Source organism: Mustela nigripes, chromosome 7 (genome assembly GCF_022355385.1).
Source record: "Mustela nigripes isolate SB6536 chromosome 7, MUSNIG.SB6536, whole genome shotgun sequence".
NCBI classification, from domain to species: domain Eukaryota; kingdom Metazoa; phylum Chordata; class Mammalia; order Carnivora; family Mustelidae; genus Mustela; species Mustela nigripes.
In genome coordinates, this window is record NC_081563.1 from 23,146,156 (window position 1) to 23,164,681 (window position 18,526).

Sequence of the window (18,526 nt, forward strand, 5' to 3'; positions counted from 1 at the left end):
AGAAGAAACCAAACCTGCAGACAACTTGATTTTGGACTTAACATGCTCCAAAACTGTGAGAAAATTAATTTGTTGTGTTAAAAAAAAAAAAGGATTATCTGCATTTTCTCTCTCTTTTTTTAATTGAATCTGTTTAAAAATCATTTATTCCAGGGATGCTTGGGTGGCTCAGTCCGTGAAGCATCTGACTGTTGCTTTCAGTTTAGGTCCTGATCTCAGGGTCTTGGGATTGAGCCCCTTATCAGTCTCCCTCTCCTCCCCTTTCCTCTCTTTCTGATCTTCCCCTGCTATCTCTCTCTATGTATATACAAAAAAAAAATAAATAAATACAATATATATATTTTTAAAATCACTTATTCCAGGTTTTGGCAGCCCAACCCAAAAGAGTTAAACAAAAACAAATTGATTTAATCCTAAAAAATAAAACAAAACCAGAAAAAGTTATCTTTAGAGTCCAAAGTCTAATTTGACATTAAATATCACTAACCTGTTTAATAATAATTCACTTGGCAAAAGTTTATTGAGGGTTTGACAATACCAAGCACAGTAGATACTTCATTTAAATTTACAACAACCCTGTGGTAGAAGTAAGTATTCCTGCTTCGTGCATAAGAAAACTGACCCAGGGAGATTAAATGATTTTGGCAACAGCCCATAGCTGACAAATGGCATGATGGGGTTTCTGATCTCGGTCAGTCTGTTTCAGCAACCCATGCTCTTTGTACTACAACACCCCCTCCCAAAGGCCGGTCAACAGTACAGCTGAATTTAGAGTTAAAGTCAAAATATGCTCAAAGGGCTACGGGCTCAGTTTAAATTTAATAAAATAAGTTTTGTTATCACTTTTGAAGACACAAATCAGTACTTTCTAAACTGTGTTCTCTAAAACATCAGCCACCACAAAAATCCATTATCAGGGTTTCTCTCTTTTCAGTCCTAAAAATGAATAAAGAAACTGTTCTTGCCTCCACTCCACCTGTAGGTCTCATTTCTGGTTTTGATTTTTTTAAAGAAAGTTTTTATGACCAATCTTTTTATTTTACTGTCAAATGAAGGCCTGAGTTGAACTTTCTGAATCCTAAGACCTATTAATGGTTTTAAAATTTATCATTCCTGGGACGCCTGGGTGGCTCATTTGGTTGAGCGGCTGCCTTTGACTCCGGTCATGATCCCAGCGTCCTGGGATCGAGTCCCACATCGGGCTCCTTGCTCAGCAGGGAGCCTGCTTCTCCCTCTTCCTCTGCCTGCCATTCTGTCTGCCTGTGCTCGCTCTCTCTCCCTCTCTCTCTGACAAATAAATAAATAAAATCTTTTAAAAAATTTTATCATTCCTACTTTATTATCTCTTAAAGATGATTAAATGATATTTGGCTATTATTTCAGAAGAAGTAGGACTTGGAAAGGAGAAGATATATTGACAAAATGGGGAAAAACTTACATCTCTTTGATTTCTAGGATGAGAAATCATTTAAATTTACAACAATTTAAATTTGTTATAAATTTAAATTATAACATCCCATTATATTGTTTGAATAAGACGGGATGTTATGTTTTATCCTATACACATCTAACAGAATATGTTAACATATGTTGAAAAATATAATTATTCCTTATTTATTCATGGTCTTTCAGAGCATTTAAGCTCTTAAAAAAAAGGTCACTATATGGGCCTTTCTATTTTTGGCTATACTTTTCCTTTTCCTTCTGTCTTCCCTATGAAACAATCAGCCTGCACTCTGAAACTGTTATCTGACAGTATGAGGCAGCATCTACTCATCATGTTTATGCTATAAGGTCAGAAAGACACTGTCTTCTAGTGGTATTTAGTTGAGCAATTACTTTAAAGCCCAAATAGCTGTCAAGAAGTACTATGGCTAATGACTGACATTTTAAAATCTCCATTCAAATTAGATCACTACTTCTAATTCCACAGATGTGCTCCTCTACCTCTTTGTGTGTGCTTCTTTCCTGTGTTTTGTGTAATTTTTCCCTCATCCTTCACCTAACAGCCTCACTAGAATGGGAACCTACAGTAAGTCCAAATCACTGGTAGAAGTGCCTCTCCTGTATGTTCTGTCTTCAGGCCAATCCTCCACAGTACATGTCAGATTAAATGAAATCACTTTATTTACCATTTTCCCAAGTTGGAGGATAAGATTGTGGAGAGGGCTGTGTCTAATTCATTATTGTAATTCCATTTCCCGTCATAGTGCCTGGAACAAAATGTGCCCTCAATAAATATTTGTAATATTAAATAACAAATAAATATTTGTAATATTAATAAATGAATGAAGAAAGTAGGGAATGAGAAAACCAGTAGTCCTGATACCTAAGTGACTATACTGAATAATTCAGCATGCAAATATGACCCAAATATATTTAATACTTGTGTATTTTATTGTATATCTTTACATGTATCTAAATTTTATTTTATTTTTTAAAAGATTTTGTTTATTTGAAAGAGAGAGAGCACACACAAGCAGGGTGGAGGGACAGAGGAAAGAGGAAGAAGTCGACTTCCTGCTGAGCAGGAAGCCCCATGCAGAGCTCCATCCCAGGACCCTGAGATCATGACCTGAGCTGAAGGTAGACACTTAATGACTGAGCCACCCAGGTGCCCCCGTAATTTTTTTTTAACTTTTAGTGAAAGATAAAGTATTTAAATCTGAGAATATAACTGCTTTTCTCTTGCTTTTTCACTTGTTTCCCCAGTCACTGCTGAGCTTGAATCTGGCTTCTGTAGAAATCCTCCAGGATTTACTGTTGTATATTAGAAACCGAAGAAGTCAATTGAAGGAGGTCAAAAGGTACAAATTTCTAGTTATAAAATAAGTAAGTCCCAAGGATGTAATGTATAATGTGGTAACAATAGTTAGTAATATTGTTTTTTAAAGATTTACTTATTTATTTATTTATGAGAGAGAGAGAGAGAGAATGTGAGTGGGGGTGGGCGGGGGCAAAGGGAGAAGCAGACTCCCTGCTGAGCAGGGAGCCTGAAAAGGGCTCATTCCCAGGACTCCCGGATCATGACCTGAGCTGAAGGTAGGTGCTCAACCAACTGAACCATCCAGGTGCCCCAACAATTATTAATATTGTGTTGCATGTTTGAAAGTTGCTGAGAGTACATCTTAAAATTTCTTACACTGCCTTGATACTGTAGCTTAATTGTTAGTTGTGAAATTAGGTAGTATGAGGACACCAACTTTGTTCTTCTTTTAGATAATCATTTCACTTCGCATAAGAATTAATTTACCAGGGGCACCTGGGTGGCTCAGTGGGTTAAGCCACTGCCTTCGGCTCAGGTCATGATCTCAGGGTCCTGGGATCGAGGCCCACATCAGGCTCTCTGTTCAGCAGGGAGCCTGCTTCCCTTCCTCTCTGCCTGCTTGTGATCTCTCTCTCTGTCAAATAAATAAATAAAATCTTTAAAAAAAAGCTAACTTCTGAAATTTCCTTTAAAAAAAAAAAAGAATTAATTCACCAGTTTCTACAAAAAGTCCTGCTAAGATTCTGAGAGGGATTGTTTTGAATTTGTAGAACAAACTGAGTAGAATCACGGTCTTGACAATATTGAGTTTATCAATACATGAACATGCAATGTCTTTTCATTTATTTAGGTCTCCTTTAAGTTTTCTCTACAATGTTTTATACTTTTTAGAACACAAGTCTTGAACTTTTGTTAATTTTTTTCCCAAGTATTTTATTCTTTCTGGTACTGCTGTAGATGGAGTCATTCTCAATTTAATTTTGATTGTCCACCAATAGAATGAAGAAGTATCATTGGTTTTATATATTAATCTTGTATCTTGAGACCTTGGTACATTAATTTATTAGGTTTAGAATCTTTGTGGATTTCTTCAAATTTTCTATAAGTCATCTGTGAATAAAAATACTTTTACTCCTTTCTCCACAATTTGGATGCTATCACCATCATCATCGTCATAATTATTTACTTTATTGCACTAACTGGAACCTTCAGTAAAATATTGAATAGAATTGATGAGACATTAATTTTCAATCTTAGGAGGAAAGCATCAATCTTTCACCATTAAGTATGAAGTGAGCTGTGGGTTTTTTGTAGATTCCCTTTATCTGGTTGAGGATATTCCCTTTTGTCCCTGCTTTGTTAAAAGTTTGTTTGTTTGTCTATCTGAGAGAGAGGGACAGTACGAGTCAGAGGAGGAGTGGGGGATGCTGGAGGGGAAGGAGGGGGGAGCATTCTCAGGCATACTCTGTGCTGAGCCTGGAAGTTGATGTGGCTTGAGCTCAGGACTCTGAGATCAGGACCTGAGCCACTGAGATACCCCCAAAATTTGTTTGTTTGTTTGTTTTTAATTATGAATGGGTGTTGGATTTTGTTAAAATCTTTTTCTTTATCTTTCAAAATTATCATGCATTTTTAGTCCTTTATTCCCTTAACATGGTACATTATAGTTTTTGAAGTTTGAATGTAAAACCAACCTTGCATTCCTGGGATAAATCCCAATTGATCATGGTATTTAATCTTTTTTTTTTTTTTTGTATATTGCTGACTTGATTTGCAAATATTTTGTTAAGGATTAGAGATTGTAGTATCTAACACCTTTTAGGATAAAAAAACATTGGTTTTTATCTACAATTTTATCTACAGCAATAAAAAGTTGAATTGTTGGTAATTTGATGAGAGCTGGAATTGGGGCAGAGAGGGACCTGCGTGAGCCTAAATTATGCAAAAGAGCAGGACCCATGACAGGGATGATAAGGGCAGGAAACCAGAAGCAGATGAGGGTCTAATGAGTGATGTTGTTGGGGAGGCTGACAGGCACCAGCTTACAGATTGTTTTGTAATCCAAATATATTAAACAGCATAGAGTTTCTTTTATAGGTGCCAGCAAGATTGTGAAGTTTTTTTTTAAAGGTTTATTTATTTTAGAGAGAGAGTGAGAGCATGGCAGGGAGGGGCAGAGGGAGAGACAGTATTAAGCAGACTCCTCGCTGAGCATGGAGTCCAATGTGGGCATGATTTCAGGACCCTGAGATCAGGACCTGAGCTGAAACCAAGAGTTGTACACTTAACCAACTGCACCTCGAGGTGCCCCTGTGAAGAATTTTAAGTAGAGAAGTGGAGTGGTTAGATTAATATTTTACAAAGATCATACTACCAGACTGGCATGGAGAAAGGGAGTCCAATACAAGCATTGGTGGCAGTTCCAGTGAGAGTGACAAGGCACAATAAGAACAGACATGGTTAGAACTGGATGGAGGTGAGGAAATTGAATAGAGAATTATTTAAGAGATAAAAACAGAATCTGGTGATTGATCAGATGTGAGTTATGTGTTTGGGCAGAAGTGAGATATGGGATTGGTTAATAGGGCTTATTTCTGGCTTTCTCAAGGGGCTAACTGGATGGCTGGTGGGATCACCAACTGAGGCAAAGGATAGAAAATAATGAGCACAATTTGGTTCAGCTGTGTGTAATATCACCCAAAATACTGTAGTTTAAACAACAGGGATGTTTATTTTTTCTTGTATAAAAGAGGTCCGAGGCATTGGTGCAGGACTTATATCATGTTTCAGAGTCTCTAGTTTCTTCTGTCTTGCTGCTCTACTATTCTCACTATGCTGTTTTCTCCTCAAAGTCCATCATGGATGCTCTAGCTTTTGGCTATAACATTTGAGTTCCAGGAATTAAGAAGAAAAAAGCAATGAAGAATAGCATACCTTTAAAAAGGACATTTTTGTATTGGCTGCTAGTCATATGGCCTCACAATTTGTAGCGAAAGCTGGAAAATGTATAGTCTTCATTCTGGAAAGTCCCTTGCCCAAGTAGAGACGTTCCCTAAGCTACCCTGATGTTAGAGAGTAAGAGATAAGGAAGAACCAAGATAGAAGACTGAGAAGAAGAACCAGAGAAATAAGAGGCAAGCCAGAAAGGTGTGAAGTCATGGAAGGCAGGCACGCTAATGACAAGTCACATGAGAGGCAGACTTAGAATGGGCACATATTTAGCAACATGGAGGTTAGAGGTGGCCCTACTGGGAATTTTGGGCTAGTGTTGGGTTGGGATGAAAGTCCCATTGGAGGTGAGAGTTTAAGAAAATTGGACTCCTGGGGTGCCAGGGTGGCTCAGTGGGTCATGCATCTGTCTTCAGCTCAGGTCATGATCCCAGAGTCCTGGGATCAAACCTAGGTTTGGACTCTCTGCTCATTGGGGAGCCTGATTCTCCTTCTCCTTCTGCCTACTTCTCTGCCTACTTATGCATGTGCTCTCTCTTTCTCTGTCAAATAAATAAATAAAATCTTTTAAAAAAAGAAAATTAGACTACTTTTTTTTAAGGAAGGAAAAGATTGAGAGAGTGACTATAAGGGGAAGTAAGATAAAGGAAATATTATTTTTTAGGAAGAACGAAAAAACCAGTATGTTTATATGTTAATGAGAAGGATTAAGCTGAGAAGTAAAACTGATGCTTGTAGATAGAGGAAAGACTTTTTGGAATCATGGGATCTAGAACTTATGTGGAATGGTCGCCTTTTCTAGGAGCATGGAAAATCCATCTGGAGTGGCAGGAGTGACGGAGTACAGTTTGGTTAGAGTTCATGGTACTGGAAGCTTGTGGAAGTTCTCTTGTGATGCCTTCTATTTTCTCAAGAAATACGAAGCACAGTCATTCACTGAGAGCAGGGAGAGAGGGATAGGTTTGAAGTGGTAGGAGAAGAAAGATATGAATCAGTATCTAGGAGAAAAATGGAAGTATGAATGGGCCAGGGAACAACTGATAACTCGGCAGCATTGACTTCCACATGAAGTTTGTGACCATGAATTTAAAGTAGATAAGAGTCATAATAGGAAGCTGTGACTTATTTCTCATTGCTTTCAGCTGCTTCTGGGCAGAGAGTTAGATTTGACCAGGCTTGCACTTTTACCACAGAAGGACATTGATGTGGGAAAGAGGCAAGGGATTTGAGGGTTGTAATGATCGAGATTAAGATAAATTTAGAGGCAAGAGCAGCCATCAAGGAGGAGGGGTGAGGGTAGGTGAAAAGGCTAGGATCAGTGGTTTGACAGTTGGGTGGGATAGAAGGATTGCCTGGAGCCTTGAAGTTGGCGGGAGCAAGCTGTAAAGACCAGGAATCAGTGGGTATAGTGGTGTGGGAAAACTGAGACTATGAGGGAGTGCAGCTATTGTAATGATAATGTCTGAGATATGACCTTGGGAATAAGTGGCTGGTGTAGGGTAGAGGCCGAGATCATTGAAAGGAAGGAGGTCAAGGAATGACATTTTGGGTATTGCAGGGTCATCTATGTGAACTCTATATAGTTTCATTGGGTTAAATTGTTCATACCCAGAGATGACTTCAGTTAGAAATCCAGCTCCTCCTCCACTGCTCAGCTCTATACCTCAGTTTTATTATCTGAAGAACGGAGATAGTCATAGTTTCTACATCCCAGGGCTATTGTGAGGACTAAATGGATTAACGGACATAAAACACAGAGAACAGTACTGGACACACCGTGAGTGCAATAAGCGTTTATTTTATTTATGACTACTTTATAACTCTAGCTCAGACTTTTCTTCATACAGAAGAGTCTTCAGACTTTTTCTTCATATATGCTCCATTGTAACAGAAATCCTTGAAAACTTTTCTGAAAATCCTTTTTTTTGCTTTCTCACATCCCTTTTTCTCTTCCACTTTCCATAGTAAGTCCCCCACCCCAAATGCTTTTGTTTTGCTTTTTGTGTGTGTTAAGATTTTATTTTTAAATAATCTCCATACCCAGTGTGGGGCTTAAATTTATAACCCGAGTTTAAGAGTTGGCCCTGCCTTCTGAGCCAGTCAGGTGCCCCTAAAGTGCTTTTGAAGAGTCACCAATGACCTTGATGTTGCCAAATTCTGGTTTATGCTTGGTCTTCATCTTACAGCATTTGGCATGGCTTTGATCAAGTTTTCCTTCCTGAATCCTTATAAAGATTTGGTTTCCAGGACATCTCACTCTCCTGGGCTTTCATCCTACCCATTTTTAATCTTCTTTGCTGGATCTTCCCCCTCCTCCTGACCTCTAAAGGTTGCACAGTTTGGGGCTAAGCTTTCTTTTCTATCTATACTTGCATCCAACATGATCTGGCTAGTCCCGTAATTTCAAATAGCATCTGTATGCTAGTGCATCCAAATTTACATCTTTATGATCTTCTTCTGTAGCCAACTCCAGTCCCCCAGGACCTCACTGTCACCTGCCCCCTCCCTTCATGGTCCCAGCCCCCACCACTCTGGGGAGCAAGGGAGCCCATAGCCAGTAGGGGCCAGTGAGGGTCCTGAGGGAGGGGTGGTCGCACAGGCTGCCCCCAGCTCCCTCACTTGACATGGATTTCAGCATACTCATACTTAACTGTCCAAAACAGTATTCTTGATTTCCACTCCAACCAAACCCATTTCCCCAATCTAGCTAATGGTATCACCATTCATGAGTTTGCTCAGGCCTTGGAGTCATCCTTCACTTGTCTTTTTCTCACCCTTTGCAATCATTTAGCAAACCCTGTTGCCTTTTAACTTCAGATTCTATTTGAAGTCTGGGTGCTTCTCCCCACCTTTACTGCTTGCATCTGAGTCTGACCCAGCACTTTCCTATATTGTGTCAGTTTTCCTTCTTGCCTCTTTACCATCTCCGTGGAGTCCAGGAGGCCTTTTAAACATGTACATGTTTGTCATTACAAATAATCTAAAACACAAATGTTACCGTGGCACTCCCTGGCTTTAAAAGTTTTAGTCTCCCTATATCCCTGAGGGTGGCGTTTTTTGTCTTTCTTGCTAGGCAATAAACTGTGGGCAGAATAATATTAATCTGACACTTCTTGAATCACAATGCATAGTTTTCGTGAAATATGGCGTCCAAATTATCTATTTGATGTAGTAACAGGATTAATCCTGACGAAATGGGGAGTGGGAGGACAGTAGATCCCACCGTTACTTTCACACTACTATGACTGAATAAATTGTTATATGTATACATGATTACAGCATGGAAGTGGTTAAGAAAAATGTAAACAGTTGCCACAATCACGGCGCTATAAGTGATTGTCTCTTAAACATTTAGTTCAATCGTGTTATTAAAAAAACAAAACAAAACCCAACCTTTTTCTTTATTTCTCTTCTTTTTTTCTTTTTCTTTTCAAAGTAACGGGCCTGCTCTCTAGTCTGCAGTCACTTCCCAATACACGTCTCCTCCTCCAACCCGTACAAATTAGCACTGAGCCCTCCAAGCCACCGTCCACAGGTTGGGCCTGCCCAACGCCGGCTAGAGACGCGACGAGCCACTCCTTCGGGTCTCTGCTCTCCCTCCGCCCCACTTCCTCCCTCTAGGCCCCGCCCCACGCCGGTGCGCATGCGCACAGACGAACACGTGGCTGCCGCGGAGCCAGGGCAGCAATGGCGGCGGGTGGCCGTGGTGTTGCCGACCCCCTGTCCCCGGCAGGGCTTCCGTGCGCTTTCTCCCCGCTGAACCAGGCCTACTTCGCTTTGGCGTCTGCCGACGGTCAGTTGCGAGTGTGGGAGACCGCCAACAATAGGCTGCACCAAGAGTACGTGCCTTCCGCGCACCTCAGCGGTACCTGCACCTGCCTGGCCTGGGCGCCAGCGCGACTGCAGGCCAAGGTAAAGCAGGCGGGACGGCGGGGGGCGGGCATGCGCCCAGACTCGGACTCAGCGCACCCCCGGTCAGACGGCGCGTGGCCCGGCATCTCGCGCGGCCCTCCGAGGCCCCGGGTGAGGAGGCACGGAGTGCGGCGGCGGCGGCGCGGACTCGGTCCACTTCGCCAGTCCCGCGTGCGGCCTGCCCGCAGAGTAGCGAAAGAGGGCGCGGCCCTATTGGACGGGCGGTAGGCTGGAGCCCTCCTGACTGACTCCATGCGGTCTGCGCCCCGCGCCCCGCTGTCGCCGGGGCCGCCATGTTCGCGTAGGCCCCCAGCTTCCCAGGGCGGCTTCTTTCTGCGAAGCCTGGCGCAGCAACATGTGCTCTTCAGCGTCCTGGATTTTGACAGAGCCCCTTCTTGGGGCTGGAGTACCCTATTCCGATTTCTCTAGCTCATCGTTTTTGCCTTAGGAGATTGGAACGAATAAGTCTGTTTCCTTGCTTCCGGACACCCCCCCCCCCCACCCCTGAACCCTTGGGTGCAGGCTCACCACGTGTTCTCTTCCACGTCCAGTGAGTGGTATTCTCACTCTTGAAACTCTGGACTTTCTCAGGCTTATTTCCATTCTCAGTCATTTGAAACTTTATGCTTTTTTTTTTTTTTCTTAAACCTCTGCTCAGTTCCCTTTTATACACCCCCTCTTAGCCAAGTCCGAAGTCTGCGTTAGGATGTGGAGGTAAAGTGAAGTAGCCGGTTTAATGTAATGAAGGTGAGTTCAGGTGAGGTTTCTCTGAGACAGGACATTGCCGTGTTAGGGAAGGCTTTTCTGTTAGGGCCTTATCTCAGGTAAGATGTCATTCACTGTGGAGTCACTCGACCACGTCTGCTCTAACGCAGTTGCACGTGGGTACTACAGCTAAAGGGTAGGCAATCAGTCTAATGTGATTTGGAAGAACGTGAGTGTTTAGCTGACACTATGTGTAAAACTTCAAAGTCTATTCAAGACAGATTTTTAACTCCCATCCGACTACAGTGCGATAAATGTGTGCTAAATTTGGGGGTTGAAAGTAGGGGTACATCTAACTGTGCTTTGGGTGAGTATGTTTAGGTATTTTTCGGATCTTAAGATAGTTTCTTAGTTTCTAGATGAAGTGACTTTAGTTAATAAATAAAAGAAACCTTTACAAGTGCTCTTAAGTCAAGGCGAACTTGGACTTTGGAAAAAGAAAAACCATAGCCATTGTTAAAGTTACAGCAGTCTGCTATTTTTTCTTTTTTAAAATTGTTTTCTGGGCGCCTGGGTGGCTCAGTGGGTTGAGCCACTGCCTTGGGCTCAGGTCATGATCTCAGGGTCCTGGGATCGAGTCCCGCATCGGGCTCTCTGCTCAGCAGGGAGTCTGCTTCCTCCTCCTCTCTCTCTCTGCCTACTTGTGATCTCTCTCTGTCAAATAGATAAATAAAATCTTTAAAAAAAAATAAATAAAATTGTTTTCTGTGTTTCTATTTAACAGTCCTGTAAAGAGATGATAAGACTGATGCTGGGGGAATACGTGGAGCAGAGATTAGATTCATGGATCCAAGCTCTGCTGCTTCCATTTGTATCTAGGTTTGGCTTCATAGTGGTGATTGTACTTCTGGTTTCTCCTTTGTAGAACAGGGAGGGGTGATAGTATCCACCTCAGAGTGGTTGTGAAGGTGAACGTGGTTAGTAACGTAGAAACATTTATTAGTGTATGTAAGTGCTGCAAGTGTTGTTACTAGTATCTCAATATTTGTATGGTTAGTCCTTGCAGGTAGATAAAGGCTAACTTCTTGCCTTGTTTGTGAAGAAGAAACTGAGACTCTGGAAAATTAGTCAGCTTGCATAAAAACCAGAAATAGAACCAGGACCAGAACTCAAGTATTTAGAGCTTTGTGCTCCATTATCTACAGCAAATAATAATTAATATTAGGATAGTAAAAATTTGTTGCCCCCTACCCCTTTGCTTTTCTGTTGACTTAAGTCACATGATATGCCTCAGGAATAAAACTAATCTTAAATTTCCTGTTTAAAGTCAGAGTTTTGGATTATGTATGCCACTCTGAAATAGTAGAAAAATATCTGGATTTGGTTTCATGTCCAGGACTCAACTCAAACTTGCTTTTGTCACAATGAGCAAGTTACTAATTTGGAGGGCCTCATTGAAAAACGAGAATTTGGCTACTTAAAAAAAGTTTGTATAGGTTTCAGTATTCTTTTAGCTGCACGTTTTCATTTTAGCCACGCAGCTCTATAAAATGTCCTGAAATAAAATTTTTAAAAACTGAGAGTCAGAGCTAAGGAAGTTCCAGGTGACTTCACCAAATCTTTAGTAACCAGTAAAGAGACTGTGACCATTAGAATCAAGGTCCTTTGACTCCTGGTCTACTGTTCTTACACTGTAATCCTAGATCTTGAGTCACAGAATTGAGAACTGGGAGGAATGGAGAGAGGACATTTTGATCCTCCTCATATTGGGGATGTATCCATCTAGAGCATCAGTTTTAGTTGAAGATTAGAGGGAGAAGTGGTTCTCTTAAATATGCACATTTATTACAGAATAAAATTATAAAGTCATGTGATTTTTTTAAAAAAAGCTAGATAGGGCACCTGGGTGGCTCAGTGGGTTGAGCCGCTGCCTTCGGCTCAGGTCATGATCTCAGGGTCCTGGGATCGAGTCCTGCGTCGGGCTCTCTGCTCAGCAGGGAGCCTGCTTCCTCCTCTCTCTCTCTGCCTGCCTCTCTGCCTACTTGTGATCTCTCTCTGTCAAATAAATAAATAAAATCTTAAAAAAATATAAAAATAAAAATAAAAAAGCTAGATAATGAAGAACGAGGTGTAGCAGCTGCTTCAGTCTCTGGTCCCAGGTCCCTGGGTTAGGATCCTTGCCATGGAAGTTTTAAGATGCCCTCATTTTATTAAACCTATTTATTTTAAATCTTTGAGGATTAGAGTATGAGTCTTGGTAAGGATGTTATTCTGAAGCCTGTGTTCCCAACAACTTAAGATTTTTTTTAAAGATTTTATTTATTTGACAGACAGAGATCACAAGTAGGCAGAGAGGCAGGCAGAGAGAGAGAGAGGAGGAAGCAGGCTCCCTGCTGAGCAGAGAGCCCGATGTGGGACTCTATCCCAGGACCCTGAGATCATGACCTGAGCCGAAGGCAGCGGCTTAACCCACTGAGCCACCCAGGCGCCCAACAACTTAAGATTTTTGTTACTCACACATGAAGTAGAGATTATGCTACCCACCTTTCATGGTCCTTTGAGAATTAAATGAGGCAGTGTATATGACTGGTGTAGTAAGTGAGTAGTAAATGTTAGGTGTTATTATTGAATGATACAGTGAGCATTCTCTTTGGGCTTTTTTTTTTTTTTTTTTTTATTTATTTATTTGACAGAGAGAAATCACAAGTAGGCAGAGAGGCAGGCAGAGAGAGATAGAGAAGAGGAAGCAGGCTCCCTGCTGAGCAGAGAGCCCGATGCGGGACTCGATCCCAGGACCCCGAGATCACGACCTGAGCCGAAGGCAGCGGCCTAACCACTGAGCCACCCAGGCGCCCTCTTTGGGCTCTTTTTATAATTTACTGCTACATTTCTCAGTGTAAATCATTTTGTAAGAGTATCCTGTATCTGGTTCAGTAATTGGCAGTTTGCCACCCAAGGACAAAGTTTGGTGAACATTACTCCTGTGAGTGGAATAAAATGAATTAGTGCTGGGTTACTTGGGTAATAAGAGTTAAAGTAGAGGTTCCTGGATGTTTAGAAAAATCATACTGTTTTCTTGGCCAAGAATGATCATAATACCTCACATTTATGCCACAGTAGTTTTTGGAGGGTTTTTGTACATATTAAATAGCTGAGTATTTCATTTGGTGGATGGAGCCCAGTGGGGGGGGAAGAGGACCTCAGATGATAAGAAAAGTGCAAAGAGACACATGGGTGGACTATAGATGGATGCTGTTTTTAAAGCTTCTCAGGTATGTGTGTGTAAACTGAGGCTGAGCTGTTAAGTGATATGCCAGAGCCACAAAATAAGTGCCCTTGTCCCACCTAGTAACTGGCCCTATTTTGTTGCCCCCTAAAATCTCTCAAAACTTTTCTACTTTCCTTCCCTAGCTGGTGTATAGCCCTGAAGAAACAGACTTTGTCTCCTCTCAGCTTCCATGCTGCTTTGCTGTCACTGCAATTAAAATGATCTCACACAGCTTAGTTCTTGTTAAACGAAGCACATGGCATTTCAGACATGAGACAAGGCAAGCCTAGTAGCATTAAGAATGTTTCTTGGAAGAATCTAAGTTGAGTATCCCCATTCCTATCCTTTGGAGATATGGTGCAATCTCTTTGTATTCCTGAATGTCTGGTGCTGTATCTTATGGTCTCTCCAGTATGTAGACTTGAAACAAGGAAGAGTGTGCAGAGTAGATCCTGTTGGCAGGAATAGAAGGTCCTGGTATTAGAATTTGTTTTTGATATAAATATTATGTAATTACATGTGAAATGCACACATTTTGTTCTTTGTTACCCATGACTTAAACATTTGCCAGAGAACTGACAGTAAGGTGGGCCAAGAAAAGGCATAGGAGACTAACTTGCAGAATGAAACTTGAAACTTGGGCATAATTTTCAGTGTCTAGAGGTCAGGATTTTTCAAAGTTAGGTTTTGATCATTATGAAACAGATTTAGTGGGTTGTGATAGAGTTAAAAAAAATGAGTATTAAAAAAGTGAGTATATTTTGCATGGAAATGACAAGTTTTTTTGTGGAGCTGGTTTCAGTTATATGTACATATATTTTTATGAGTGTATGTACTAGCTCTCAATGTAAACTTTTCTTCCTTGGGATCTCAGTCTAAAAAGTCATTACTTGATCAGATTCAGACTGCTCAGCACTTTCCCTTTTTTCTTTTTGTCTTTACCACATCTGCTCTATGTCTTGCTTCTGTAAATTATGCACTTAACCCCTTGAGACTCACTCAGCCTTCTGATTGCCTTCTGCATCAGATGCTGATAAAATTTTTCAGACTAGTGCTACTTTTTTTTTTCTTTTAAGATTTTATTTATTTATTTGAGAGAGATACAGCGAGAGAGGGAGTGCAGTGGGAGAGGGAGAAGCAGTATTCCCACCAAGCAGGGAGTTTGGAGCCTGATGCGGGGCTTGATTCCAGGATCCTGGGATCATGACCTGAACCAAAGGCAGCTGGTTAACGACTGATCCACCCATGTGCCCCATGGTGCTACTCTTTATTGCTTAGCCTAATCCAACTTTCACACTGAAAAAAACTCTTGAAAGAAATCACATTTTGGGGGTCTTCACTCGTGGTACCTCTAGAAACTCCAGTCACAGATACGAACTAAAGTTTTAGCCTACGCTTTTCATTATTTGGTGTATTTACATGCATAATGAGTGTGTACATAACCTTGTGCTAGGTACTTCAGAGGAGGTAAAACTGAGTGTGATTGAGACACATCAAAGAAGAGTGGACAGTTCAGATATACCGTGACTGTAATGCAGAGCACGGTGTGATGTGTGTCTTAAGAGAAAGAAGAGGGGGGACCTGGGTCACTCAGTTGGTTGAGCATCTGCCTTCAGCTCAGGTCATGATCCCAGGGTCCTGGGATAGAGCTCTGCATTGGTCTCCCTGCTAAGTGGGGTCTGCTTCCCTCTCTGCCAGTCCCATTCCCCATCGTGCACTCTCTAAAATAAAAGTCTTTACATAAAAATGTAGAAGAGCTTTTTGTAGAGGGATGAGAGTTGGGGTGGACCTTGAAGCATGGATAGATTTTTAACCAAAAGGAAGTTGAGGGAAAAGCAATTCCCAAGTTGAGGGGAAAAGCAGAAGCGAAATGGGAAGATGTTAGTGATTAGGGAATGTAATGTAAAGATGGAAATTGGAAATAAGGTTGGGAAAGGTGGTCTGGAGGCAAATTGCAGATGCCAGTACAATGATTTATTCCCTGGGGAATCATTGAAATTTTTGATCACAGGAGCAACAGATTCTGAAAGAAAATGCTGACAAAGGTCTGTCATAATCTGTAATTATCAGCACTAAATTCTTGGTTTCAGAAATACTTGGTAAGGGGTAATATTTAAAACAGATTTTACTAAAATGCACATTGCTTATATAAACTTATCTGGGTGACCTGTCCAGACAGGCTCATCCTGCTCCCTAGGGAGTGATTTTTAAAAAGATGGTCCAGCTGTGCAAAAATATGCTTGAGTCAGTAGTTACTTGAGTTGCATTAATTGTGTTATTATTTAGGCTTGGACCACTGATTCTCAAAATTGGGCATTAGTTCTGTGGATGCTCCTCCACTTGCCTCTGCTTGCTTCTCCCAAAATACACAGATCTTGTTGATAGGGAAATTAGGGTTTGAATATGTTAATGATTAATATAGGAAGTTTTTAAGTGCTTTTTATTTTATAATTTTTCAAAATTTTGTTAAGAAATCTCCATAGCCAGTGTGGGGCTTGAACTGATAACCCAAGATCAAGAGTTGGTGCTTTTCCCACTGAGCCAGTCAAGTGCCCCTTTTTGTGCTCCCCCCCCCCTTTTTTTTTTAAAGATTTCATTTATTTGTCAGAGAGAGAGAGCACATAAGCAGGGGGAGCAACAGGCAAAGGGAGAAGCGTGCTCCCTTCTGAGCAGGGAGCCCGATGAGAGACTCGATCCCAGGACCCTGGAATCATGACCTGAGCCAAAGACAGATGCATTTGTATTTGCAGAAAAGCATACACGTATTTGGAGCAGCCTATGTTTCACACGTTACAAACGTCAGTGTGAAATGATTTTATTTTTATTTATTTATTTATTTATTTTTTAAAGATTTTATTTATCAGAGAGAGAGAGAGAGAGAGAGCAAGCACAGGCAGACAGAATGGCAGGCAGAGGCAGAGGGAGAAGCAGGCTCCCTGCGGAGCAAGGAGCCCGATGTGGGACTCGATCCCAAGACGCTGGGATCATGACCTGAGCCGAAGGCAGCTGCCCAACCAACTGAGCCACCCAGGCGTCCCAAAATGATTTTAACTTGATTTGGTAAAACCAGGAGTTGGAGAAATAATTTCTAGAACTTTTCAGAGAAGAGTTTTCTACTGAAATGTAGTAAGAGGTTGGTACACATTCCCCTACTGCCCTTGCCTGAGATGGGTGTTTGTGTTCATAACCTTGTGCTGAAACCCTATCTGCCTGTGGGATCATTCAGAGGTGTCATTAGACGTTCATTGAACTGATGGTGGGACCTAGGACATTGCTTGTGCTAAGGTTTCACTATTTCAGGGATATTACAGGTTATTGATAAGACCATCGGATTTTTTAATACTTTCTTTTTTTAAAGATTTTATTTATTTATTTGACACAGAGAGAGATTGATCACAAGAAGGCAGAGAGGCAGGCAGAGAGAGGAAGGGAAGCAGGCTCCCTGCTGAGCAGAGAGCACAATGTGGGGCTCAAACCCAGGACTCTGAAATCATGACTTGAGCTGAAAGCAGACACGTAACTGACTGAGCCATCCAGGTGCCTCTCATACTTTGGCTTTTAATCATAACTTCTCTTTGGGGTTTATTAATGTAGATATATTTCTTAAGACTTAAAAATGTGTAATTTTCTTTATATAAAAGTTACTTTTTTTGTTAAATATTTTCACTTTTTGTTGACCTTAATGTGTCAAGTGAATAAAATTTTTCAAATGTAACATCTCCATAAGATTAACTAAATGAAAACAAAATGGAAAATGCTTTCTAAATCTTATTTATCTTTTTTTTAATTTTAAAAAATATTTTATTTATTTATTTATTTGGCAGGCAGAGAGAGAGGAGGCTCCCCACTGAGCAGAGAGCCCGATGCGGGGCTCGATCCCAGAACCCTGGGATCGTGACCTGAGCCGAAGGCAGAGGCTTTAAGCCACCCAGGCACCCCAATATTCTTTTAAAAAACAATTTTTTTTTTAAAGATTTTATTTATCTGTCAGAGAGCACACATAAGCAGGGGGAGAAGCAGGCTCCGCTGAGCAGGGAGCCCAGTGTGGGACGCTTCAGGATGCTGAGCCAAAGGCAGACGCCTAACAGACTGAGCCACCCAGGCATCTCTACTCCTTGATACTCTTTATACACTTGTAACATCATAGCTTTCATTGTGTGTTTTGGATTAGGCAAAGTTTTACATATCCTGGGCTTCTGCTTTGTGCTGTAGAGCAAAGATCCTGCACAAATGAGAAAATGTTCTTTTTCCTGTGATAATGGTCAATTTTATGTTAAAAGAATGGATATCTCAGAGCTTTATGCTAAAGCACAGGCTGGCAAGCTTTAATTTTAAAAAAAACTCATGTAAAGAAATTCTTAAATTATATGTTTTCAGTATTGTAAACTTTGATGTAATATCCCGAAGTCGTGATCATTGATTGTCTTTGGACTGTAAGTAAGCTTCAGTACCGTTTTTGAAGCAAATCAAAGCGGTCTTGTGGCATTTGACACTAGGTTGGAACTTGTGCCTCTTAAGTGATTAGGATCACTAAGACTGCATGGAACTTTCAGACTAATTCTCACACACTAGGGCAACTTCTACTGTGCTCTATTAGTTCCAACTGTTTTTTTACGGAGACTGAAATAAATATGTGTTTATAAAAACAAGTTTGAGTCCCCTTTCCTGAGAATGAAGCTAGAACACAGGAGAGATGAGGAGGAAAAGGGGGAAATATTGGTTACTTGGCTATGGATCTGTATTCTCTGCTTGGGAATGGAGACTTCACTTGGCCCTGTAACAGGTGGCTCATTTCTGAGACTTAGAAGCAGCGTGAGGCTGCTTGGATCTTTTAAGAGAATACCAGGAGCATGTCCTATTTGTCCTGTTCCTTCCAGAGAGGTAGGGGACAGGGACAGAGAATTTTTTTTTTTTTTTTTTTTTTT

At 41.1% G+C, this 18,526-nt stretch overlaps 1 protein-coding gene across 1 annotated transcript in view; it reads left to right on the top strand.

Moving 5' to 3' along the window:
- The first annotated feature begins 9,350 nt into the window (after window positions 1-9,350).
- Window positions 9,351-18,526, top strand: part of WDR43 (WD repeat domain 43) — a 47,719-nt gene continuing 38,543 nt past the window's right edge. The window contains exon 1 of the mRNA XM_059405369.1: window positions 9,351-9,628. Within this exon, the coding sequence (XP_059261352.1) occupies window positions 9,404-9,628 (225 nt within the window). The 5' untranslated portion in view covers window positions 9,351-9,403. The remainder of the gene's footprint in view (window positions 9,629-18,526) is intronic.